General features: G+C 40.6%; 1 protein-coding gene and 1 long non-coding RNA gene across 5 annotated transcripts in view; one reads left to right on the forward strand and one right to left on the reverse strand.

The window, feature by feature from the left end:
- LOC112408389 (uncharacterized) overlaps nucleotides 1-6,541 on the reverse strand; it is a 107,483-nt gene extending 100,942 nt beyond the window's left edge. For both annotated transcript variants that reach the window (XR_003004943.1, XR_003004942.1), the window contains exon 1: nucleotides 6,144-6,541. This is a non-coding gene — a long non-coding RNA (uncharacterized LOC112408389). The remainder of the gene's footprint in view (nucleotides 1-6,143) is intronic.
- A 63-nt stretch (nucleotides 6,542-6,604) lies between these two features.
- Nucleotides 6,605-25,956, forward strand: part of GCC2 (GRIP and coiled-coil domain containing 2) — a 35,203-nt gene continuing 15,851 nt past the window's right edge. For 2 of the 3 annotated variants that reach the window (XM_024757979.1, XM_024757980.1), the window contains exons 1-12: nucleotides 6,605-6,661; nucleotides 7,599-7,683; nucleotides 8,808-8,875; nucleotides 13,045-13,149; nucleotides 13,945-16,398; nucleotides 17,129-17,198; nucleotides 19,696-19,796; nucleotides 19,890-19,988; nucleotides 23,636-23,755; nucleotides 24,186-24,350; nucleotides 24,649-24,753; nucleotides 25,391-25,553. In XM_024757979.1, the coding sequence (XP_024613747.1) occupies nucleotides 7,647-7,683; nucleotides 8,808-8,875; nucleotides 13,045-13,149; nucleotides 13,945-16,398; nucleotides 17,129-17,198; nucleotides 19,696-19,796; nucleotides 19,890-19,988; nucleotides 23,636-23,755; nucleotides 24,186-24,350; nucleotides 24,649-24,753; nucleotides 25,391-25,553 (3,487 nt within the window). In that variant the 5' untranslated portion in view covers nucleotides 6,605-6,661; nucleotides 7,599-7,646. The remainder of the gene's footprint in view (nucleotides 6,662-7,598; nucleotides 7,684-8,807; nucleotides 8,876-13,044; nucleotides 13,150-13,944; nucleotides 16,399-17,128; nucleotides 17,199-19,695; nucleotides 19,797-19,889; nucleotides 19,989-23,635; nucleotides 23,756-24,185; nucleotides 24,351-24,648; nucleotides 24,754-25,390; nucleotides 25,554-25,956) is intronic. The other variant, XR_003004940.1, reaches the window with a different exon arrangement.

The raw sequence follows: 25,956 nt of genomic DNA on the forward strand, positions 1-25,956 counted from the left end.
CAAAAGTAGCAGGAGAGTGGGGCTTCCCTGGTGCCGCAGTGGTTGAGAGTCCGCCTGCCAATGCAGGCGACATGGGTTCGTGCCCCGGTCCGGGAAGATCCCACATGCCGCGGAGCGGCTGGGGCCGTGAGCCATGGCCGCCGAGCCTGCATGTCTGGAGCCTGTGCTCCGCAACGGGAGAGGCCACAACAGTGAGAGGCCCGCATACCACACACACACAAAAAAAGTAGCAGGAGAGCTTCATGAGGCCACTGTCCTTCTGACACATTAGAGGTGAATCCACCTAAACACACCAGTCCCCTTATTTTGAACCCTACTCAAATTCAATCCTATAATAATAGATAATCTGAAATGATCAGACCTAAAACATGCAGTTGTTAAAGAAATGAGACTATAGGTGCGATTTCTTATAAATTCCTTCAGCTTGACAAAGGTCTCTGTGTCTGGTTTTATTTCATGCAAATAGAAACAAGAAGGCCTCAAGGGCTGTAAACAAGGTGCACTGAGATATCTGCAGAATTCAGTGGATTAGAGATAATTATCTAACGGATAGGACTACACTTCTTCTGAGATTTTAACATGATTTTTTCAGTTTTCATAAAGGGATGTAAGGCTTACAAAGAGGAAAATTTGGTTTGTTTTGGCCACACCATGTGCATGCGATTTTACTTCCCTGACCAGGGATCGAACCTGTGCCCCCTGCAGTGGGAGCACAGAGCCTTAACCACTGGACCTCCAGGGAAGTCCCACCAAGAGTTAAAATTTGGATACTAAGCCAAGGTCATTTGTTTGGGAAAAGTAATTGCATCTGGAGATCCAGCACACAACAACCAAATCTTTGGGAGAAGGGGTTTGCCCACTGTTGCCTTGTTGAGTTTACTAAAAGGTGTACCAAATTAAATCAACAGATAGTGGGAGAAGTGGGATGAAGGGAACACGACAAGAGTAAGGGTAGTGGGCTGAGGCAAATCCTTTTCATTTCACCAGACCTACATTTAATTTTCACAATAAAGACACAGTGGTATTGTGAAAACAGAGATTTGTTGTTTTTCAACTGCAGGTGCAGAGGGTTGATAGAGGGCACCCACACAAAACCTACATTTACTATGATACCTAACGGTCAAAGACTGAACACCGCTGCTCTTAGATCAGATCATGGCAAGAATGCGCACTCACACCCCTTTCAACATAGCACTGGGGGCCTCAGCCTATGCGGCAGGGAAAGGAATAATACATACAATGCATACTTTTGGAAAGAAAGAAATAAAACTGTCCCTCTTCTTAGATGACATGATTGTCTATGTGAAAAATCCAGAGGAAAAACGTACAAAAAGCCTCATAAAACAAAAACGTGAGTTCACAAGATACAAGGTGTTGAGAGGCAGTTCTGCTTGGATTTCTCACATTTCTGAGCATCTTTCAGGCAGCGGCAATTACGGTCTTTGATCTGGACTATCTTTTCAAAGACACAGGGGAGCTGAAACAAATGGTGTCAGCAACGAGGATGTAGAGCTTTCCATGGATCGAAAATCAGAAGTTCACTTGTTTAAGCCCTGAGCAGCCACCTCCCTGCTTAAATAAAGTGTAATTAATATAAAGCCTTGTTTACTGACATGGAGCTGCTCTGACCCTCTGCTTCCCGGATCCCTCCCTCCACATCTGTCCCCTCTACCCAGATCCTTGAAAAAGAAAGATGATTAGGGTATGGGCAACGGTCTCGCCCCCTCCAAGATGGATATGAGTCCGTACGCATCCACGTGAACATGCTCAGGAACACCAAGAGCGAGGGGCTCAAGTTTCTACGACTCTGTTAGGTAAAGACACCCAAGTCACCATCCTCCCCGGGCCCTGGTAAGGCAGGAGCACCCACATTCTCCTGGCGGGGTCTGGACAGGGTTCACCAGGAGAAAGAAAGCCAAAGGGACCCTACGGGAGGGGCGCTTTCGGTTGATTCAATGTCCTACTGTCCCTACGTCTGAATGTTATGTGGGAACTGACACGTCACATGTCTGTGCTTCTCCGTCCCCTGAGTGCCAGAGGGGATTGTCCCTGTAAGAAAGAGCCTCCTGTAAAAAGGGGGAGTGGGACAAACCCCTTTGCCATTTCCTACCAGTGTGTGTGTGTGTGTGTGTGTGTGTGTGTGTGTGTGTGTGTGTGTGTGTGTGTGTGTGTAGGGCCGGGGGATTTTGTGGCGATGCATCTTACATTCAGAGCACCCCGACAGAGATGACGGCTCTCAGCTGGCAGGTTAGAAGCCCCCATTTCAATGGCCCTGAAGGGGACTCACCACACCCTCCTAACAGGCAGCCTCCCCAGTGAAAGTCTGGGGCCTGACAACAAGTAAAGCTCCTGGAACTATGGCTCCAGACTGCTTGCTCTCTGCCCTACCCCCACCATCACCACCATAGAGGCCAAAAGCCTTACTGGGGTACTGGGGACATTCTTCTTGGTCCTTTACGTTGGCTAGCCCATAAACTGGTCCCATTTGAGTGTCGCGCAGAACGACAGGCTTCACCTGAAGGTGTCCGGCAAGCTGCGGCACGCTAGCTACTCTGGTGGCTCTGCACCCCCAGTAAGAGTTTGAGCCAGAAGTCTCTGTGACTCATAACCGCTGACAGAGCCTCTGGGGAAGGGAGGAGCCCCACCTGCAAGTGACCCTGGGGGTTTGCACTCAGTGCCTCCCGGGACTGTTGCCCACTGCGTCCCCCTTGAAGAGCAGCCATCAGCTTCTCAGGAGCACCTGTCAAAACTGGGTGACCGACCCAGGGAGGCCTCATGAACCTCCAGCCTGATACTCCCATTTTGGGGTGGCTCGACTCACAAAACCTTGCCTGTCAAGTGCAAATGGTGGATTCAAGAGTGGCGGCCTGGCCACGCAGGCATCTGGGCCCTACCTGAGAAAGCAGCAGCTATCTCTCCAGGGAAAGCTTTGCCCCCGCTGAGCCAGGTGAGTCACTGCACGGCTCACTGGAGCCCTCAATTCACAGACACCCCAAAATGCTGAATGCCTGCTTTGACTAAGCGAAAGCTCACTGATTTCCACTGGACTGCAGTGCCAGCCCTGCAACACCAAAAGCGGACACGGCCCCTCCACCGAGAGGCCAGAATCCAGGCCCCTCTCAGGGCTCTGGCCAATGCCCGCCTTGATGAACCGTGCTCTGTGCTTACTGACCCTTGGGCTTTGCCAGTGGCCTAGCTACCAGGTCTGCCATTATGAAAACTAGAGTAGCGTTAAAGACACCCCCCTGGGGCCGTGAACTGTGGAAACAAATGATGACTGCTGACTGCACTTTCCGGGGCCCTCATGTGGATGTCCACAGAAAGGACCCTTCTCTGATGGGACACGCTAGAACTACTGCTAGTTGAGCACGCACTGCCCTGGCTGCTACCACCCTGCTGCCTGGATCCACCATCACATCAGACGTGACGACGCAGCCACCGTCACAGAAAAGGCACAAAGTGAAGGGCTCCGTCTCTGCAGAGGCTGCCACTGGGTTCCGGACTGGTGACTCCTGCCCAGAGCTGCTCTGGTCTCTCCTGACAGACTGACCTCCGACCCCTCCCAGGCGTTTTATTGGTGGAGCCTCATCACCAGTGACACTTTTTCAGGTTTTGGTGCTGCTGTTTCAGTCAAGTCAGCCAACTGCAGTCACACTGCTGCAGCCCCTGAAACTAGAATTTGTCGTGTGTTTGGTTTTGTGGAGCTTGCAACCTGAACATAGCATGCCTTTTACCAAAAAAGCAACTCGACAATGGCTGACCGGGGGGTATTCAATGGAGCTCCCGTGCTCCCTGCCTTCCGCAGACATTTGATATTGTTAAGCATTGAGATGGCCTCCGTAAAAAATCAACTCAAAAAGGGTTTGACTGCTTCCCTCACATCCTGGTCTGCACACCTTACCAAGGCAGGTGGTCACTAAATATGGCTATCCCCAGAAAGATGCCCTCTGCCACTTGCCGGGTAATGATCAGGATGAACAGTTGGCAGTTCCTTAAAAAGTTAAACATATACTTATCACAGAGCCCAGCAATTTCCCCTCCTAGGTCTGTACCCTGGAGAAATAAAAACTTATGTCCACACAAAACTCTGGACGTGAATGTGTATAGTGGCTCTATTCATAATTACCCCAAAACTCGAAACGAACCCAAATGTTCTGAAGTTGGTGAATGGATAAATAATGGCACATCCGTACAATGAGTATCAGTTAGTGATGAAAGGGAACAAATTATTGACAAATGAGACAACCTGAACGAATCTCAAAGGCATTTTGCTGAGGAAAAGAAACCTGTCTCAAAAGGTTTGTTTCCATTTATATGACATTCATGAATGACAAAGTGATAGTGATGAAGAACAGATGACATGACGGTTGTCAGAGATTAGGGATGGGAGGCGTGTCAGCCACGATGGGGTAGGGTGAGGGTAATGAAACTATTCTGTGGACTGATTATGCCCGTGATTACAAGAGTCTGTACATGTATTAAAATTCAAAGAACTGTATGCCAAAAGAAAAGATAATATTACCGTACGTTAATCGAAAAAATAAAAGGTGGGGAGGACTTCAAAAATGCCAAATTTCTTATTCCTTTTTTTTTTTTTTTTTTTTTGCGGTACGCGGGCCTCTCACTGTTGGGGCCTCTCCCATTGCGGAGCACAGGCTCCGGACGCGCAGGCTCAGCGGCCATGGCTCACGGGCCCAGCCGCTCCGTGGCATGTGGGATCTTCCCGGACCGGGGCACGAACCCGTGTCCCCTGCATCGGCAGGCGGACTCCCAACCACTGCGCCACCAGGGAAGCCCTCTTATTCCTTTTTCTATTGAGCTATAATTGACATATAACGTTAGTTTCAGGTGTACAATATAATGATTTGATATTTGTATGTATTGTGAAGTGATCAGCACAATAAGTCTAGTAAATATCCATCATTTTTTCCTTGTGATGAGAACTTTTAAGATCGAGTCTCTCAGCAACTTTCAAGTATACAGTAGAGTCTTATTAACTGTAGTCACCATGCTGCGCACAACATCCCCCAGACTTATTTGCTTCATAAATCAGAGTTTGTACTTTTCGACCCCCTTCACCCATCTTGCCCACTCCCACACCCTGCCTCTGCCACACCAATCTCTTCTCTGTATCTATGAGTTCAGTTGTTTAGGGGTTTTTTTGGTTTTGTTTTATAAAATGTCAAAAATGTCCAAAGTTTGACCAAAATGTCTATTTTATAAAAGACAAAGAAAGACTGTGGAAATGTTCCAGATTAAAGAAACCTAAAGAGATGTGACAATTAAATGCAAAACCTGATTCTATCCTGGATCTCATACTGGAAGGGAAAATAAAATGCTATAACATCCTTGATGTTAATAGATACAACAAAAGCCCTGTGGTCTTAGTTCTAAGTTTCCTCAAAACCCAGAAGAAAATGACCAGTGATCTTAGGTTCTGTCCTGCTGATCGGTTTCTGTATCAATTAATTCCTAGATTCAATTAAGTCTGCATGCAGTGCAATGCATGAATATATATACAAGGCAATGGACTAGATGGAGAGGGGGCAACAGAAAGTCCTCTTTTTCTCCAAAAGGTGCTCAAAGTCTCGAGTTTCACCAACACTACCCGCCAACGCATTTAGTCACTCTTCCTTAACGGTATTCACTGCCACGTAAACATTGAGAACTTTGGTGGCTTTTAGGAATTACTCGTGATTTTTCTAAAAAGCTGTCTGAGGCTGTTTTTCTAGTCCCGAGGAAAGTCACTCATTTTACAACCCCGCCCAGTGTCCAGATTTACGGGCATTTTCCGAAGCCAGCTCACTCCAGGACGATCCTTTCCCCAAGCTGGCGAACTTCATCCCACGACCTGCGTCAGGCCGTTACAAGTGACAAGTGACAGCCAGTGCCAGGCTGGTGGCTCACGGAGCGGAGGGGAGGCACCGGCTGTGGCAGCACGTCTTTGCCCCGACCATCCTGGCGCCGCCCGTCCCCACCGTCCCCAGGCCGCCTCCCTCCCCCGGCCAGCGTCCCCACACTCGGGCCTGTTTCCTCAGTCGCGCTCAAAGAAAGAGCTACCGGCCACGAAAGGCAGGTGTGTCAGCACAGGTCCCCAACCCGCCCGTCCACCCGGAGCGGGGCTGGGCGCCGGGACTACTCACCGTCCAGGAGGAGGGCCGGTGTCCAGGCTGCCAGACGGGACAGCGCTCCTGCTCTGCGGTCACCCACTCGCCTCAGGAACAGCTGCGCCTCGTCCCCTCGGCCACCCGCAGCCGCAGGGCACAGCCACGCGCCCGTTCCGAGGCTAAGGGCGTCTGGGGAAATGAGGGGGGCTGAAGGGACACCTGAGGGCACAGGAGAAGGACAGGAGATAAGACAGGTGAGGGGCAGCTGAAGCACAGGTGAGGGACAGGACAGGGAACAGGTGATGGGACAGCTAAGCGGACAAGTGACGGGACAGGAGACTAGGGCGGCCGCCTGAGCGCGCGCGGCCCGACAGCGCCCGACCCTCCCAGGAGGGGCTAGAGCCCCCACTGCCCCAGTGGCGCGCCGAGCCCTGCCCACGGGCCCGACACGCCACGCCACGCCCTCTAGACCGGCTGGCTTTCGTTGTGTTTTGCAGGAGCCTGTTCACGACGGGGTGGCCTCGCCGGCCGCTCCTGGGACCGGGAAATCCAAGGTGAAGAGACGCTGGAGCGGCGGGGTCTTGCCGGGAGGGGAGGGGGCTCCCTGGGGGACAACTTTCCTCCGGGCTCTCGGCCTGAGCTGTCACGGTCGCGCGTTTAGTCCCTCCTCTCGGAGCTCCCCGGTGTGACGCCTGAGTTCGTCTCCTTGCCGCCCGGCTCAGCGCTGCTGAGAGATTCCGCAGGTTCCCAACGTTAGATGAAGCCGTCTGGCTTGTGAGGTCCGAGCGGTGGGCGGGCGTCGCGGTCTCGGCTCTGCCTGCGCCTCCGCTGATGTGAGCGATGTGAGCACAGGTCACCGCTGGGGCCCTGAACGGGCGCCCAGGAGATGGGGACTTGCCGCCGAGGTTTATTGTTTCAAGCTGACTTTGAGACACTCGCCCAAACACTCGACTGCATTGAAGTTTCACGGTAACCGTGAGATAAATAATGTGATTATGCCAGCTTTATGCCTAAGAAAACTGAGCCCGCAGGGGTTAAGGAACTGTCCCTGATTTTTAGGTAAAGCCTAAACGCACCCTGATTCATCTTATCGCTGTAATTAGGCTTACGTGTTTTCATGTGGCCAGAGACTCCTTTCAGCCTTGAATAGGAGGAAGCAATTTTACAGATCTAAGGAACTTTACGTAGAATTAGTCGCAGTTCCCTAATTTTGCAATTAAATCAAAATCTAAAAAGTGTCTTAACCTGTAACAAGGATATCTGTAACGTAAGAGGATACGTGCGATTTTCTCTACATTTCATAATAGTTGCCGAGCTAATAATTATTGAGTGAAACTTGCATTTGCTAATCTTAAAAAACGTGGTGCTTGGTTGACATAAAGATCTATTCAGTAGGATGTTTTTTATTTTTAGGCAGACTTTATGTTTCTTTTTTGTGGTATAGTAGAAACATGAATTCTTCCTAATTGGTAACATCACTGACTCTTCCAGCTGGAAACATTGCCCAAGGAAGATCTTATCAAGTTTGCCAAGAAGCAGATGATGCTAATACAGAAAGCTAAATCAAGATGTACAGGTATTGGGTTGAAAATATTCGTCTTGACCGCAATCTTGTTTAATCATGGTTACAACTCTTAGTTTTGTAATAGTACATTGGCTTGTTTTGTTTATCAGCGAATCCAATAATATTAGCGTAGTGGAATCTGTTACTACTTAGCATTGTAAACTTTGCTTCTGATATTTCTTATTATCTCATATCCCTAAACTGCAGTTACCTTTGAATCAATAAAGTCAGGGAGAAGGATTTTAAAAACAGTTTGTTAAAGTTCAGCACTTTTTTTTTCCTCATGTGGATCGTATATTCTTCTGAGTAAAGCATTTTTTCCTAGAGTTGCCAGTTGAAATGTTAGAGACATGAAGTTCTGAGCCCAAGGAAGTAAGAAAAGGCCCCAAGTAAAGTAGTAAAAGATTTCTGTTCCTGGAATTTTGAAATATATTTATTTACTGAAGTTGGTTGATTGCCTATTCAGTTTCCCTTTCTTTATATTCCAAAAAGACAAAGATATTAGTATCCTTTTTTAATATGTGTAGGTGAGCTCTTGCATTTTCAGTAACTTAACTGCTCTGCCTAAAAGCCAAGACTTATTTACTACTAGAAAAGGTCAGACTGTGTTTCTGGAGGTTGGATCAGCTTATGATAAGGGAGTAATTTATTTGGAAAGATGTTCTAGGCTCCAGACCTAGACATGAGTTGATGAAATAGATTAACATGTATGTTTAATACGAGGTTAGTTGTTGCTTTAAGATTATACAGTAAGAAGTTTTTTACAGCTGAAATAATGTCTGGGATTTGCTTCAAAAATATCAGGATGCATAAGACAAGAGGGGAAGGAGGAAATGAATACAGGTTGGGATGAAACAAGGTTGGTCATGTAGTAATTATTAAAGCAAGATGATGGAGCATAGAGATTAATCGCACTATTCTCTCTGGGTTTTTTTAATTTGTTTGGAGTTTTCCATAATAAAAAGGAAAATAAAAGGTAATGCTGGGTGAACTTAGTGCTTTCTCAACATATCTGCTGCTGCTTAAATGTATTCTAATTTATAGTGATTTTTTTTTAAGAATGTACTTATCACTTGAGCCAGTAATTATTTTCTTCATTTCTGAACTAGTATCTTTTTATTTTTTTAATTGTTTAGAATTGGAGAAAGAAATTGAAGAATTGAGATCGAAAGCTGTTGCTGGAGGAACTGATGATATTATTAAGGTAATGAAACAGTTGTAGTATTGCTTTAATTTTCACTTCTTTACTTAGAGGAGATGCCTGATGATAAGTCGGATTTCCTTGAGGGCTGTCAGCCTGCTTGAGCACTCTCTGGCTTCCGTGCCTTTTGTTCCACTTCCTCTCTGCCCTTGGTTCCACTCTTCATCTTTCTGGTTGACTGTAAAAAGAGAGGTGAATGACCTCTGCGTCCCTTTCTGTTCTGAAGTGGTATTACTTTCTGTCCTTTCATCCTTTACACACTGTAATTATGGTTATTGCTTCAGTCTCAGGCCTGCTGTTCCCTCTCCCCATCAGAAAACCCAGCCACGCTCAGGACTTTGATGATTCTCTCCATTCCCATGGTTCTTTGTTAAACACATCTTGTCTTACTTGCTAACCGTACTTACCTTGATAACCCATAACTGGGCTCTCGTTCTCTTTTACTTCTACATACTCTGGTCAGATGATAGAATGTTGTTTTTATATTGTTATTCCCTGTTTAAGATCCTGAGCTGCTCATTCTTACTTATGTGCCCTTAATGTAATTAAATGCTTTTCTTTCCCCCACTTGGCCTACCTTCTTTAAAGTTTCTTTGCTTTTCAAAGCTCTGCAGAAATTTTTTCCTTGCTTTTGCATGTTTGTAATTTGAGTCATAGTATCTGTCTATTCTTTGATTATATGTTATCTTAGTGTCCCAACTTGTGAGCCATGCACAATTGAGGGACTCCCATGAAGCTACTACCAGGAGTCTTTAAATCGCTGCGCATACCTTGCACTACCATTTTGTTCTTCATTTAGCTAGAACAGTGTATGAATCCCGAATGGTGTGCACAGATACCATTTGGATTCGTAATGCGCCGATTGGTTGAAGCATTACTGAATTCGTAATGGTTTTGTTTATTTGGTCACTGTGTATTTCTCTGATTAGTAATAGCAAAAGTACAACTCCATGTAGTTAAAGAGCTCTGACTGTGGAGCCAGACCACCTGATTCACATTTTCAGACCCCTGCTGTGCCACACACCAGCTGTGTGACCACGGCTACGTTTCTTAACTTCCTTCTCTTCCTTCATCTGTAGACTAGGGATAATAATAAGGCCTACTTTCATAGAGTTGTATTATGAGTTAGTACATACAGTACGTAGAGCTGGATCTGTCACATAAGTACTCAGTGGTTTTATTATTACCATATATTATTTGGGGGATATTTTCTACACACATGTATACATACATACATCCATGCACACCCGCACTGAAAAGGAGGTTTTTGTATTTGAAAAGAGCACTGCAGAGATTCTGTTCTAATTTTGCATCAGTTAACTCTTGGCCCTTAAAATACTTTTCATGCTATTGCATTTCAGAATATTCAAATATCTGTCCCTTATTTCCTCCTTATCAATGTATTCTCCCCTTCTGTCAAAACTACTACTAAAAATTTAAGGGTAGAAAATGTCTCTCAGTTAGCTAACTTTACCTTTCAGGTTATTAATTTAATATTAAAGCATGTTATCCTGACCACTCAAGTCTCAGAAAGTAAAGGTTGGTAAAATTAAATGAGAATGAAATCTTTGGTTTCCAATGTTAATGAGAAAATTACATTGGGGAGTGATTGGCGGAGCTGTGCATCAGTTATTCAGTTGCTGTAAGTAAGTTTTCTGTTTTAGGAAAATCATATACTGCAATGTGATATGTCCTCTGCAGCTCTGGAAAAGGAAAAAGACTTTCTTGCTATGTTTTATCTCTTCACTGGGAAAAGTACACTGGAAAAACATGGCTTTGAATACAGAATTTTCTGTCCTTCATAAAAATATATGGCTTTTTACAAGTTTTAGTTATTAAAATTTCTGATAGTCATCTTCTAGTGCATTGAAATACATGTAAAGTTTTATTGCAAACCTGGCATATTTGACTTTTAAAAAAGAGGAATAAAAACCCATATTTTCCATGTCAAAATTTGAGGTGTATGGTATTACAGTGAACTTATATGCTGCTTCCAAATGCAAGAGGAAGGCAAAAATTGCATGTCAAGATGCGGAATTTCTAGTACGTATCACTTATTGTTTTCTCTTTGCTGGAATCAAATTTGTATTTCCTAGAAAATAACTGTCCATTTGTGCCTCTACTCTTTAAGGATATTTATAGCTGTTTTCAGATAATGTCCTCTGTATATCTCCTAAAATTATTAATGTTTTCAGGCTTCCCCTGATAATTTACCAAACAGGAGTTTACATTGCAATACTATGCAATGTGAAAAAACTAATTTTAAAACTAAAATTGTTTTAACAAAAGTAATATATGCTCATGATTTAGAAATAGTACTAACAACTAAATAACTTATAATTCTAAATAGCTTATGGAAATTATCTCTGTATTTCTGAACAATATGCTTATACTGCTTTTCTTTGATTTATCCCTTGGTGAGACACTTAGCTATTAACTTCCTGTTACAACAGATGAAAATTTAGCTATCTTTCACAGTGACTCCTACTTTCCAACTGGTCAAACAGATCAAATAATCATTTATATTTTTTTCTGGACACCTGCCTCCTAAAGCCTTCTGTCCTGTGCTAATTTGGTCTGGTTGTTCTCCAGGTCTGCTGTGGTTTTCCTGGAGTCGGCCTTTTGCCATGATCCAGTGAATTATACTGCTTTCATATGTTGGCCCCCCCACCCCGTTTGCTGGGTCACAGGTCATTCACTTTCTTGGTTAACCTCATTTTGGTAGAGCATGTCCTTCTCCAGCTTCCTAAGAACAGATGCATAGGAGGAAAATTTTTGTGTCATCTTGTATTTAAAAGTGGCTTTATTCTACTCTCATGTTTGAATAATAGCTATAACTTGGTATAGAACTCTAAATATTTTCTACATCTGCTTTGTTTTTGTATTTTTGAACAACAGAGTTTTTCTTTATTATTTCACAAAAGAAGTTCAGAGGCAGTTCTGGAGTGATAGTTGACTAAGGTTTCTTTAGGATTTTATCTCGGTTTTAATGTTTAAGATTAACTTTATCTAAATTCACAGTGAAATGGGTCTGTGATTTTCCTATCTGTAGAGTCCTTGCATAATGTTATCAAGTTATGCCAGTTGTGTAGAATAACTTGAGAATTCTTCTTGCTTTTTGTTTTGTCTGAAAAAATTCATATGTAATTGGGATAATCTGTTCTTTGAAAGCTTGATAGAACTCACCTATAAAACTATCTATTCCTCCTGTTTTCTTTGGTGGACAATTTTAAACCACTAGTTTGATTTTTAAGTAGTAATAGTATTGATGATGCTTTTTTTTTTTTTTTTTTTTTGCGGAGTTGCGGAGCACAGGCTCCGGGCACACAGGCTCAGCGGCCATGGCTCACGGACCCAGCCGCTCCACAGCATGTGGGATCTTCCCAGACCAGGGCACAAACCCGTGTCCCCTGCATCGGCAGGTGGACTCTCAACCACTGCGCCACCAGGGAAGCCCAATAATGCTTTTTAATTTTTTTTCTTGAGTTACATTTTTCTAGGAAGTTTTATCCATACCATTTTACTTTTCAGTATGATTGGCAGATTAATAATTATAATATTCTTCTTAACTGTATAATCTGTAATTTATATATAGATAGGTTCCCCTGTTATTCATAATATTGTTTGTGACTTCTGTCTTCTCTTGATCAGTCTTACAAGAAGTCTATTTTGTTAGCTTTTTTCAAAGAACTGACTCTTGGCTGTTCTATTTTCCACTTCATTAACTTCCTTTCCTGCTTCATTTCTGCAGGAGGTAAACTTCTCTGGGGTAGGGGGGACACTGGTGATTTCTTGCCCATTATTCTAAGCACTCCTGGTTGAGATTGTCAGTCAATCCGATTTTTGAACCTGACTCTCCAGTTCCTGAGCATTTAGTTTTCTAATTAGTGTTTGCCAGCTTCTCATGTGTTTCCCTGCATAAGCCCTTAGGTTACAGCCTTCTTGTTCTTTCTAATTCACGTCTTCCATGTCCTCCACTTTCAGTTTTCCAAAGTTATATTGAAATTTCTCATACCCTTATGTCTTTTCTCCTTTTTACTTTGCTCTTATGTATATAGCTTTTTAAATATTCTTACTTTAGCATGGTTTGGAAAAGGTGAGGAGGTAATTATGCATGAAGTCAATCCACCATTTTTAACCTCAGGCAAACAAATCATCCTGTTCCAAAACAGGCATTGACCATACGTCTGGATGCTATGCTTTTGGAAAAAGCAGAGACTGAGCAACAGTGTGTTTCTTTGAAGAAGGAAAATATTAAAATGAAGCAAGAGGTTGAGGTAAAGCAACATTTTATTTTTTTTTGCTTTTTATTAACTTATATAGTATAGTTATGCATTTTAGAGCCAAGACCTTGAAAAGCATCTGATCTGATTTTAACTGTAATATTTACAGACAAGGAAACAGATTGATATTTAAAAAGAAAAATAACTGAAATCACCCAACTACTTAGAGATAGAGCTAACATTTACTTGTTCCATTGTGTAATCTTCATTTTAGTTGTAATATTCTTTAATAAAAATGGGAAAAAATACCTATTTTATAAAAAATTACCTATTTAAATAAGTTGATTGTCACACATACTCTAAATGTTATCTAAAAGAAAGAGAGAGAGAGAGGGAGGGAGAGAGAGAGAAAAAGAAAAGAAAAAGAAGAAGGAAAGAAAAGAAAAAAAAGAAAAGAAAAGAAAAAAGAAAGGAAAGAAAGTTGTGTATTCAGTTCTGGGATATTCAACTGTCTTTGGGGTCTGTGCTAATATTCTCCCAAAAGCTGTATTACTCTATTCAGGAGATATTCATTAAAGCCTATGACTTAATACAACTTACATAATTTATTACCATTTAAAGGAAAATTAAATTCAGAGATTTCCTAGCTTTTAGTTATTTCTTTGAGTAACCTATTTAGTACTGCTTAAGGTAGTCAGAGCTTCTAAGCAGAATTCTTGGAATCTCAGTATCATATTTCTTTATGTATATTTCTGCTCTTTTCTTCTTTTATGAACCTATGTCTAATATTTTTCCTGAGGGCAGGGGTTTGTTTTATCTTAAATAATTTTTGTGTGCTTACTTTTACAGGATTCTGCAACTAAGTTGGAAGATGTGCGTGAGGAGTTTGAACAATTGCAAAGGAACTATGTGAAAGAAATGGAAAATTTGAAAAATGAATTAATGGCAGTACATTCCAAATACAGTAACGATAAAGCTGGTTGGCAAAAGGAACTGGAAGAAGCATCAAAAAAACAATTAGAGCTTTCAGAACAAATCAAATTTCAGAGTGATTCTGAAGATAATGTTAAAAAACTACAGGAAGAGATTCAGAAAATTAAGCCGGCCTTTGAGGAGCAGATTTTATGTCTGCAAAAGCAGTTAGAAGTTGCCACAAATGAAAAGGAGCGAGAAATTACTCATCTCCAAGGAGTCATTGAGGCTAATTCTCAGCAGTACCAAAAAGAAATTAATAGTTTGCAAGAGGAACTTTTACAGTTGAAATCTACACACCAAGAAGAGGTGAAAGAATTGAAGTGCCAAATTGAAGCATCTGCTAAAGAACACGAAGCAGAAGTAAGTCATTTAAACCAGCTGAAGGAGAACTTAGTCAGGCAGTGTGAGGCAAGCGAGAAGAACCTTCAGAAGAAATATGAATGTGAATTAGAAAACGCAAACCAGGAAAATCAAATGTGTTCTTTGCTCTTACAGGAAGGTACTCTTGTAGAACAAGCAGTAAATGAAAAAGTCAAACACTTAGAAGATACCCTAAAAGAACTGAAGTCTCAACATAGCATCTTAAAAGACGAGTTAACTTACATGAATAATCTTAAATTAAAACTTGAAATTGATGCCCAGCATACAAAGGATGAGTTTTTTCACGAACGGGAAGATTTAGAGTTTAAAATTAATGAATTACTACTAGCTAAAGAAGAACAGGGGTGTGTAGTTGAAAAATTAAAATCTGAGCTAGAAGATTCAAATAAACAACTTTGCTGTACCGTAGAACAACATAACAAAGAAGTACAGAGTCTTAAGGAACAACATCAAAAAGAAATATCAGAACTCAATGAGGCATTATTGTCAGGTTCAGAAAAAGAAAAATTAACATTAATGTTTGAAATACAGGGTCTTAAGGAACAGTGTGAAAACCTACAACAAGAAAAGCAAGAAGCAATTTTAAATTATGAGAGTTTACGAGAGATTATGGAAATTTTACAAGCAGAGTTGGGGGAATCTGCTGGAAAAATAAGTCAAGAGTTTGAATCAATGAAGCAACAGCAAGCATCTGATGTTAATGAACTTCAGCAGAAGCTCAGAATTGCATTTAATGAAAAAGATGCTCTTCTTGAAACCATGAATCGTCTCCAGAGAGAAAATGAAAAGTTATTAACACAGCAACAAATTGTACCAGAACTTGAAAATACCATAAAGAACCTTCAAGAAAAGAATGAAGTATATTCAGTTAGTCTCAGTCAGAGAGATACCATGTTACAAGAATTTGAAGCAAAGATAAGTTCTCTTACTGAGGAAAAAGATGATCTCATAAGTAAAATTAAAGGTTTTCATGAAGAGGTGGAGACTGTCTATCACAGACGTGAAAGGGGAGAATGGTTTATTGTAGGACCCGGGGAGAAAGTGGAGCAGACTACCCAGTGCAACAGTGAGCTAGAACAAAAGGTAAATGAATTAACAGCACAACTAAAAGAAACCTTAAAAGAAAAGGATCAAAATGACGAAAAACTGGAAAAGCTTACGGCTCAGTTGAAAACTCTCTCTGAAGACCAGGAAGCAGTGTCATCTGAAGTGAAGTCTCTTCATGAGGAAAACAGTAGACTGAGTTCAGAAAAGAACCAGTTGAGCAGGGATTTGGAATCTCTCCTATCTCAAAAAGGAGATTTTACGCTGAAGGAGCAGATTTCTGAATTAGAAAAGAAACTTCAGTTAACAGTTGAAGAAAGAGATAATTTAAATAAACTTTTGGAAAATGAGCAACTTCAGAAGTTATTTGTCAGAGCTCAGTTGTGTGGTTTTCTTGAACAAATGGAGTCAAAAGTTTCAGAAAAAAGTGAAGAACAAGATGTTGTAAGTGTCCTACAAGCTGTAGGTGAATCCTTAGCTAAAATAAATGAAGAAAAACACAACTTGGTCTTCCAGTATGGTAAAAGGGTAGCAGAGTTAGAAAAAGAGATTAAGTTCCTCCAAGAAGAGAATGTGATTCAATGTGAGGAACTTAGGTCTTTACTAAGAGACCATGAGCTAGAGAAAGCTCTCTTAAGGAAAGAGTTAGAAGAAACCCTCTTGGAAAAAGAGGCCCTGCAGTCTGATCTTCTAGAAATGAAGAATGCTAATGAACAAACAAGGCTTGAAAATCAGAATCTCCTAATTCAAGTTGAAGAATTATCTCAAAAATTATGTAGTAAAAATGAAAACCATAATGAAAAAGAAAAATATTTTATAAAGGAACTTGAAAACCTAAGGCCATTACTAGAACAAAAAGAATCAGAATTGCAAGATGTGAGAGCAGAGTTGATATCATTAAAGGTACTATTAATTTGCATTTTATTGATTTTAAAATACTTAGTTCTAGTCATAGACTCTAGAAAATATATATATTATTGCACTTTGAAGTCAGAAGTAAATTTTTAGCACTTAAGATCACATGCATATTTCTGAAAGTACATTAAACATTTTCACATCACACCTTATCACATTGATCACTTTTCGGTTTTAGATCATTTTAGAATTTTGTTTTTATATACGATTAGATGATTAGGGGGTTAGATGTTAAAATTGTATAATTAGTTACCAGCAAAGCTACAAGTAAACATGGAAAAATTTGAATTTCATCCTGTGTGGTATGCATATTAACTTAAAGAGCACAGTTGAGCAGAAATGTAGGCTAAAGTGGTATTTAATTTTAGCCAGAAATGTAGGGTTTTTTCCCCAGATCATGACAGGGTAAACTATAATCATCGTTTCATCTTTCCTTATTGCATTATGTAGTTGATATCTGTTGGGTGGTTCGTCTTGGCCTTGGATATTGCTGTTTTTTATAGTAAAACACATGACCTATACTATGTTTATAGTAAAAAGCATGCTACATGCATGATAAGGTCAGAATTACCTGGTCTATCAAGGGAAGAGAAAGACTGTTCACCAAATTGCTTTTTGTATGAATTCTCTTTGATAATGATTTTTTTCATGCTTAACATGACGGCCAGTACATCATGGGGAATGCAGTGATTGTCTTTGTTTTTCCTATAAAATCTAGGATTCCTTAGAGAAATCACCTTCTGTAGAAAGTGATCAACCTTCAGTAAAAGAGTTTGAAGAAAAAATAGGTAACTATGGTTTTGCATATGTTGTCACAGTTAATTACACAGATTCTTCTTAGTGTTAGAATAGATTGGGAAGTATTGTCACCAATTAATGAGTTGTTAAAAACATGAGTAGCTCTCTCTTTCTGATGCCGCCACTCTTGCCCTGCTGCCATCTGCTTGCCTTCCCTTTCAAAACTCTCACTTTCTATTGTTTACTCCAAAGGAGTGATGTGATTCCATTTATAAATGGTTCCATGATTGGTTTTGGATTTTTCATGCATTTAGCAAACTTATTTGAATGCCCAACTACCTAGGCACTGGTAATAGGAAGGAGGTTAAGATACACACCACGCAGACCGTGTCTTCAAAGAACTCACTGCAAGAAGGGACTGTTACTGCAGTACTTCGGGGTGTGGACAAGGTATGCTGGTGACAGTACAGGAAGACGTGATTAACTGCTCATTTTGAGTTAGGAAAAACATCACAGAATAGGCTATACTTGTGTGTTGAAGAATGAGAAATTTGACACGAGAAGAAAGGTACTGCAGCAGGAGGAAACAGCAGGTGCTTGTACGTTAACATCCATGACGTCCAGGAGCCTCCTAGGAAATTCTAGAGAGTCAGGAGTCTGAGCATGAAAGGGCTGGTGTGTTGTGCAGAAGAGCTGGGACTTCCCCATACCCATCTATTCCTCAGAGTAACATTAGGAGGTAGCTCTTTTATTCCCATTTTGTTTATTCCCCACAAACAAAAAAGTGTTGTGTGATGTACCCATAATTCCCCAGTTTAATGCCCAGTGGGATTGGTGGGGGAGAGGGGACGGGTGGTTGAAAGAATTTGGAATGACCCACAGTTTTCTGTAATGGATGACTGGGGAAGGTCGGGTTAGGGGAGAGCATGAGTTCAGTTTTAGACAAATGAAACTTAATTACCACCCCAACTGGAGATGTCGAGTAGACTACTGACTGTGCAAATCTGGAGTTACGGGGAGAGGGTTAGACCAGATAAGACTCCATGCTTAACACAGTGGGCATTAAAAGCCATGAGGTTGAGATCCCAAGGAAGTGAGCGTAGGAAAAAAGACGAGGACCAGAGACAGTTCTCTGTCAAAAATCAGAAAGATAGAAAGAACCAAGGAGAATGAGAAGGAATAGCCAGTGAGGTAGAGCCCAGGGCATAAGATGTCTTTGAAACTAAGACAGATGAAGTACAGGTGGAGGAAGTGCTTGAGGAGGGAAGAAGGGTCACACTAGCAGTCAGAGCTAACCCGAGCTAAGCAGCATCCAGCTCCTTGGCGACTTGATAACACTTGCCATGATGTACTGAAGCCAGAGCCTGGTTGAAGTAGGTTCAAGGGGAAAATGGGGGAAGAGAAAGGTGAGGAGGGCTTGTATAGACCACGCCTAGAAGGAGTTTTGCTATAAAAGAAAGAAGACATGGGACAGTGTCCAGAGGGGAGGCGTGCTCTTCTGCCTTTCTTTGTGTGATGTTTCACCTGTCCTATCATGACCCTCCCCTGCCCTCTTTAGCTGCTTCCACTCTTTGTTCCTGACCTTAATCTCTTTGGTGATACTTTTCTTATTGCATGTTTGTAAACTGTTGGGAAAAAATCTGTTAGAGAGGGGGATTTGCTGCACAAGAGAGGGGAGAATTGCTACACTGATGCCTTGAGTAGGTGAGAATATGCGGGATGACATGCAGAAGTGGAACACTTGGCCTGTGCTATGGGCACACACAGTGCACCCGTCGCAGCCAGAGGAGGGCAGCATAAGTGAACACAGGTGCTGTGAACACTGGATGAAGAAGCAGGGACAGAAATTCAGATCATAGCTGAAGTTAAGCAGAACCAAGAAGTAAGATCAGGAACACTGGTGTTTAAGTCAGGGAGATGGCTAGAGAGGTTACGGGGGAGATCCAGATTGGACATGTAAGCAGATTGCAAGTTCAGTTGTAAAAATCAGACCCACCAACCAAGAGGCATGTGCCTGTGGATCATAAATGTTTAAGTGCATCTGATCTCTACTTGATCCTGATCTGCACGTCACCACCTAGAAGCCTAGCATACTTGCATTTCCAGGAAATCTACTGTTAAAGGGGTCCTGACAGCCTCTCCAGTTTATAGACACTTACGAAATGGCTAAAAACAGTAGGCTGGGACTTCCCTGGCAGTCCAGCGGTTAAGACTCTGCACTTCCACTGCAGGTGGCACGGGTTCTGTCCCTGGTCAGGGAGCTAAGATCCCATATGCCACGTGGCATGGCCAAAAAAAGCAGGCTGTTTTGGAAGATTGAAGAAAATGAAAATTCTTTACATTGTTTGCCTCATTTAGAAAATAAGTAAGCTTTTACTTTAAAAAATAGATATTAATATTTTGCTTTTACTTTATTTTAATCTCAAATTGCAGATTTTGTGTTCCAGATTAAAGATCCATTTCTAGGGCTAAAGTAAGTAAATAATGGGTGTATTTTCGCTCTTTTCCTTTGAGTCTATAGATAATTGTTTCATTGTATGTTTTTAGCATATCTGGAAGAAGAATGCAAAGACAAAGAGGAGAAAATAGAGAAGTTAAAACTAGTTGCTTTGAAGGCAAAGAAAGAACTAGGTTCTAGCAAAAAAGAGGTAAGGTGACTTAAAAAGGCAACGTTTAAGGAACTTACATGTTAGAAAATCAAGTTTGTCTCTACATAAAAAACTATTGTATATTTAAAATAGGCCCAGACGCTACGGGAAGAACTTGAATCTGTTCGCTCAGAAAGGGATCAGGTGTCTGCTTCCATGAGAGATCTCATTCAAGGAGCAGAAAGCTATAAGGTAAAAATAGTTACTTTAATAACAAGTTATATTTGTAACTTCTGAGTTAAGGAATGTACTAGAAATGTAAAACTCTTGTCCATAACATAATCACCTTGTATTTTTTAGTAAATCTTTTTTTCTGTTTTTTTGTGTAATGTATCATCCTAGTATCAGATTTTAAGTGGCTAAGCTTTAAATATGCCTTTAAGCTATTGTTTTTTAAAACTAAATTTCTGTTTTGGGATTTCCTAATAAAATCAGTAACAAAAAAGATGGCCATTGTTACTGTTATTATTTAATAGTCTTCTGGCCAGGTGAATAAATGTGAACGTTAGACATGTCTAACACGAAAGTGAAAACATTATTTGAAGGCAATATTGCTTGTCTACCTAAATAACATGAGAATCTATTATAAAAAATATAAGAATTAAAAGTAAGAGAGTACCATTATATTTATTTACGCATTCAAATATTTATATAGCCAGGCTAAGTACTGATTACTGGGGAGACGGTGGTCAACCAAGTAGACGGAGTTCCTGTCTGCTTGGGAGTTCCTGTCTGCTTGGGACTTAAATTCCAGTGGCAGACAAAAATCCAAGAAAATACTGTGTGGAAAAGTAAAGGCGGGTAGGGGGAGGAGAGTGGCCAGTAGTCAAGTGGGACTTGATGGAAAGAAGAAAATACCAAAGTAGTCCAAAAAAATGAAATTTCAGGAAGAACTTTAATGAGACTAAGTGAAAAGAGGAAATTGACATCTTGCTCTACCAGACACTAACATTTATTATAAAACTACATGATATGATACAGTTCTGATGCAAAAATAAGGCAGGTTAATTGAACAGAAGACAGAGACTTCTGGGGACTTCCCTGGCGGTCCAGTGGTTAAGACTTCGCCTCCCAATGCAGGGGGTGTGGGTTCGATCCCTGGTCGGGGAGCTAAGATCCCACATGCTTTGGGGCCAAAAAACCAAAACAGAAGCAATGTTGTAACAGATTCAGTAAAGACTTTAAAAATGGTCCACATCAAAAAATCTTTAAAAAAAAAAAAAAAAAGAAAAGAAACTTCTTTATAAAAACAAGCACTTACAGGCCCCAGGCACTCTTCTAAGTGCTTTACATGTTTCATCACACCTGATATGTGTGTGGTAAGTATGTTGTTAACGTTGCTGATTCACCAGTAAGGAATCAGAGGCACGGAGGTCACAGAGCAAGTAGCTAATAGAGCTGGGGTTGGATTCAAGCAGTCTGGTTCCAGATCTGTTCTTTTACCAACTAAACTATGCAACCCCAGTAAGATTTGAAAACAGAGAAGCCAACGCAGAAGGAATCAGAAAACTACTTCAGGAAAATTTGGTTAGATTTTTACTTCATGCCACACACCAAAATAAATTCTGCAGTTTTGTCAAAAAATGAAAGCGATTTTTTTTAAACCTAGAATAAAATACTTGATCATTCAAGCTCTGGATACAGAATACTTTTCTCAACCTAAAAGCAGTTAAAGAAGTTACAAGGGAAAAGACAAATTGAACTAGATAAAATATAAAATTGACATGAAAATATGACAAGGGGTTAGTATCCTTAATATATAAAGATATAAGTCCATTTTTTAAAAAACACTTCTTTGAAATTCATATATGAGGTTGTCTTTTATGAGCCATTAGGAGCTTACTTCTTTACATTTTCAGAACCCATATGATTTATTATCTCCTGCAAAGGTAGACCAGGTATACCAATTTATTTGTTTAAAATATGTATTTCAACGGACTGGGAAGAAAAGAATAGAACATCCAAGAACTGTGGAACAGCTGCACAAAATATAGCACATACATAATGAATGCCATAGGAGAAGAGAAAGAGCAACAGAAATGCTTGACACAATAATGACTGAGAATTTACCCAAACTAAGGGCAGTCGCCAAGTTACAGATCCAGTAAGCTGAGAGAACACCACACATGGTACATACCAAAACAGTGACACCAAGGCAAGTCATTTTCACACTACAGAAAACCAAAGATAAAGTCCTGAAAGAAGCCATAGAGGAAAAAATACCTTATTTATAGAAGAGCAAATATACGAATTACATCCAACTTCTCAGAAACCATACAGAAAAGAAGCATGTGGAATGAGTTAAAGTGTTGAGAGAAAAAACCCACCAACCTAGAATTCTGTGCCCTGTAAAATTATCCTTCAAAAGTGAAGGAGCAATAGGGTTTCTCAGATAAAAATTGAGACACTTTGTTGTTAGTAAATATGCCTTTCATGAAATGTTAGAAGTTCTTCAGAGAGAAGGAAAATGATATAGGTCAGACCCAGGAGAGGCAACACAATGTTTTTTGTTTTTGGCCGTGCCTCGCGTGTGGCATCTTAGTTCTCCAACCAGGGATCAAACCCAGGCCCCCTGCAGTGGAAACATGGCGTCTTAACCACTGGACCACTAAGGAAGTCCCCAACACCATATTGAAGAAGAACAGAAGAACAAAGTGGGAGGATTAAGCTACCCAACTTCAAGACTTAGTATAAAGCTACAGCAGTCAAGACAGTGTGGGGTGATATTGGTGAAAGAATAAACAGAACAGTGGGACAGAATAAAGCCTAGAAGCAGACCACAGATATAGTCAGCTCTTGACAATGGAGCAAAGATCATCTTCAACAAGTGGTGCTGGAACAACTGGACATCCACGAGCAAAAAAAATGAATCTGTCCACAGACCTTACACCTTCACAAAGATTAACTCCAAGTGGGTCACAGACATAAGTGTAAAACACAAAACTATAAAACTCCTAGAAGATAACATAGGAAAAACATAGGTCATCTCCACCCTCGATGACCTTGGGGAAGACTCCAAAGGCACAATCCATGAAGGAACCGATAAGCTGTACTTCTTTGAAGGCCACTTTCAAGGAAAACTCACAACCATTTTGTTAGTTATTTTGTACAGGGATTCATTTTTATGCAGGAGAGCAGTCAGTAGTCCAGGAACAAGGCAAAAACAGGGTTTATAAGAAGCGGGGAGAGGAAACACAAACTACAGGCAATCCGGAAACAGTGACTCTCATATATTTTGGAGGATAACCCCACAGGCTGGTGTATAGCACAAAGGTCAGTCCCAGGATTCTGTCCTTGAGTAGGGGCCAACTAGGAATGTCAAAGAAAAAAATTCAGTTGCTTTTAGAGTCTTCGGAAATTGATGAACGTTTTGCATTAAAGGGTGAGACTGTATAAAATGTCTTCTTGTGTTCTTCGATTAGCACCTCTGCCTCACCTCAGGCCAGGCCCGAAACAATTCCCTCAGCAGAATTCTTTAGGTGGAGTTAATGGGACCAGGTTAAACTTTTTCTCCTCCCTCCTTAAATGTTGTATACATTTCAGAAGTTTATTTTTGATGACTAGGATATATAACTGGGAGATGCTTTATTGTGTACATTTTAAATCCTCTTCCCTTGAATAGATTTCCCCACCCATACTAAAAGTCGTCTGGATTATGCTAATTGTATTATATAACATATAATATATTAGGTATTCTATCAAATGTTGAACCTAGGTAAATATTTCAGGCTTCCGGAATGAACTCATAAATCTTGTATTAAGATGGCTCAGTAATACACTCTGGCTGATTGAATGTATGATAATACCCTAAAGTTAAATCCTTTTGTCTTTTGTTGAAGAATCTTGTATTGGAATATGATAAGCAGTCAGAGCAGTTGGATCTGGAGAAAGAACGGGCTCATAATTTTGAGCACCAAGTAGAAGACCTGACAAGACAATTAAGGAATCTGGCTTTTCAGGTAACTTTAAATTGAGCAAATGCATACATGGAAATTGTAATAAGTATATTTCAATTCTAATATTTTTTTGCACAAAAAATTAAATTTAATACATAGAAACTTTCCCACTGTTGGGAGAAGAATATGACAGAAAACTAGCCACCATCCCGTCTTATTGCTGTAATCTCAGTTCTGGGTTTTTTGTTTTCATTTCCGCCTTTTCCTCTGTTAGTGCTACTGTACTGGTCTCTTGTAATGTTTGCCAGATTAATATCAACAGTGGTAGTGTTTTAAACTTACTCTTGATTTTACGTTTTCATTCTGTGGAATCGATTTTGAAATCTTCACTTTTTTATGCTATGCCAATATTCTCATTAATGTTGCATTTTATTCTTCCTCTCCTGTGTGCATTTTCTGCATGTTTACAGTAATGAATCATTTGTCATTCTAGTGTGAAAAATTAAACTCAGATAATGAAGACCTCCTGGCCCGTATTGAGACACTGCAGTCTAACACCCGGTTATTAGAAGTGCAGATTTTGGAAGTCCACAAAGCCAAGGCCATGGCAGACAAAGAGTTGGAAGCTGAAAAACTTCAGAAAGAGCAGAAAATAAAGGTAAAAACAGTTCTGTGGGATTAATTCATTTATACAGTGATATTTTTATCAAAGTATTTAAGTGAATGAAAGACTTGCTAATGAGTAGCATTTGTTAATATAGCAAAGTTTATTAAATCCTTAATGTATGCCAACTATGAATTTGAGAATCCAAGTTATAATTTTTGGGTGTATTCTTTTTTTAAGTATGGAACTTTCTGTACTTTATATGTCAGATTTATTTTATAGCCCCTTACAAATACTTTTTTTTTGATGCTGGTTGGCTTAGGGGTGGTGATGTTTTTATTTTTAATTTTAGGAGCATGCCAGTTCTGTAAACGAGCTTGAAGAGCTTCAGCTACAACTGCAAAAGGAAAAGAAACAGCTTCAGAAAACCATGCAAGAATTAGAGCTGGTTAGAAAGGTAAAATGAAAAACCAGACTCAAAACCGATACGAATATTCACATTCTTAAACTATTCTGTAAACATAGAAAAGAAATATTTGAAAAACAACGTTAGTTGTGGTGCTGAAATACTGCTTTATAGATTATTTGCCTCCAAATACTGAAAATTTAATGTAGTTCTCTGAGTGCCTGTCTCTCCAGAAGAATCTAGGCTCACAAATTATTAGACTTCAGTTTGCTATTTTATTTTTCATACCTGATTGTTGTATGACAAATGAAGATTTAATTAATGTCAAAAGCTAAAGTTAGTATTATGCTTAGAACTTTGGCTCATTTTTCTCTACTTTTTCAAAGACGAGGGCAAAAATAAAGGTACTATAAGAGTTGCTTAAATATGAATATTTATAAATAAGAGCCCCACAAGAGCAGATACACCAATTGTAGTTAATGAAAACTATAATGAACTACAATGACACTGAAAAGTCAAATTATTACAAAAATACTTTCTGAAATTACAAACTAGAATGTATCCAACTTGTAGTTTCTGCATTAATGTATAAACTTTCTCTATAGAGCCAGTGTGTTCCTGTGGCATCCTTTTAGAAATTCTGTAACTCATCTAGTGTTACGTGGATCTTTTATTATAACATGTGCAGGATGCCCAACAAACCACATTGATGAACATGGAAATTGCTGATTACGAACGTTTGATGAAAGAATTAAATCAAAAGTTAGCTAATAAGAGCAGCAAGATAGAAGATCTGGAACAAGAAATAAAACTCCAAAAACAGAAGCAAGAAACCCTGCAGGATGAAATGAGTGAGTAAAATAGAACCCACTTTAGCTCACGGTCACTGCCCCCAGCAGAAGTCGGGGTCGGTGGTGGGGGAGGGTGCTAGCTGTGGGTCTCACCAGCTCTTGGCGGCCAGGTCATCCACACAGCAGGGACCCTGCCCGAGGACCAGAGAGGGGGCTGTGAAACCACTTCCGGTACCCTGGTGTGCAGTCCAGGTGGGTGCTGAATGTACTCATTCCCGTAAACGTTTCTCAGGTGGTCCTGGGCCACCGTCTGCTGATTGTCAGCAGAGTGGGATAATGCAGTAGCGGCGAAATCTGTCTTTTTCACGTGATTATATTCCATTTTATCTGTTAAATAATTTCTAATGTAAGCATCTAGAGCTCTAAGTATCCCTTTAGGCACTCCTTCAGCTAACAGATTGAT

This window comes from Neophocaena asiaeorientalis, unplaced genomic scaffold (assembly GCF_003031525.2).
Source record: "Neophocaena asiaeorientalis asiaeorientalis breed wild unplaced genomic scaffold, Neophocaena_asiaeorientalis_V1.1 scaffold497, whole genome shotgun sequence".
NCBI lineage: Eukaryota > Metazoa > Chordata > Mammalia > Artiodactyla > Phocoenidae > Neophocaena > Neophocaena asiaeorientalis.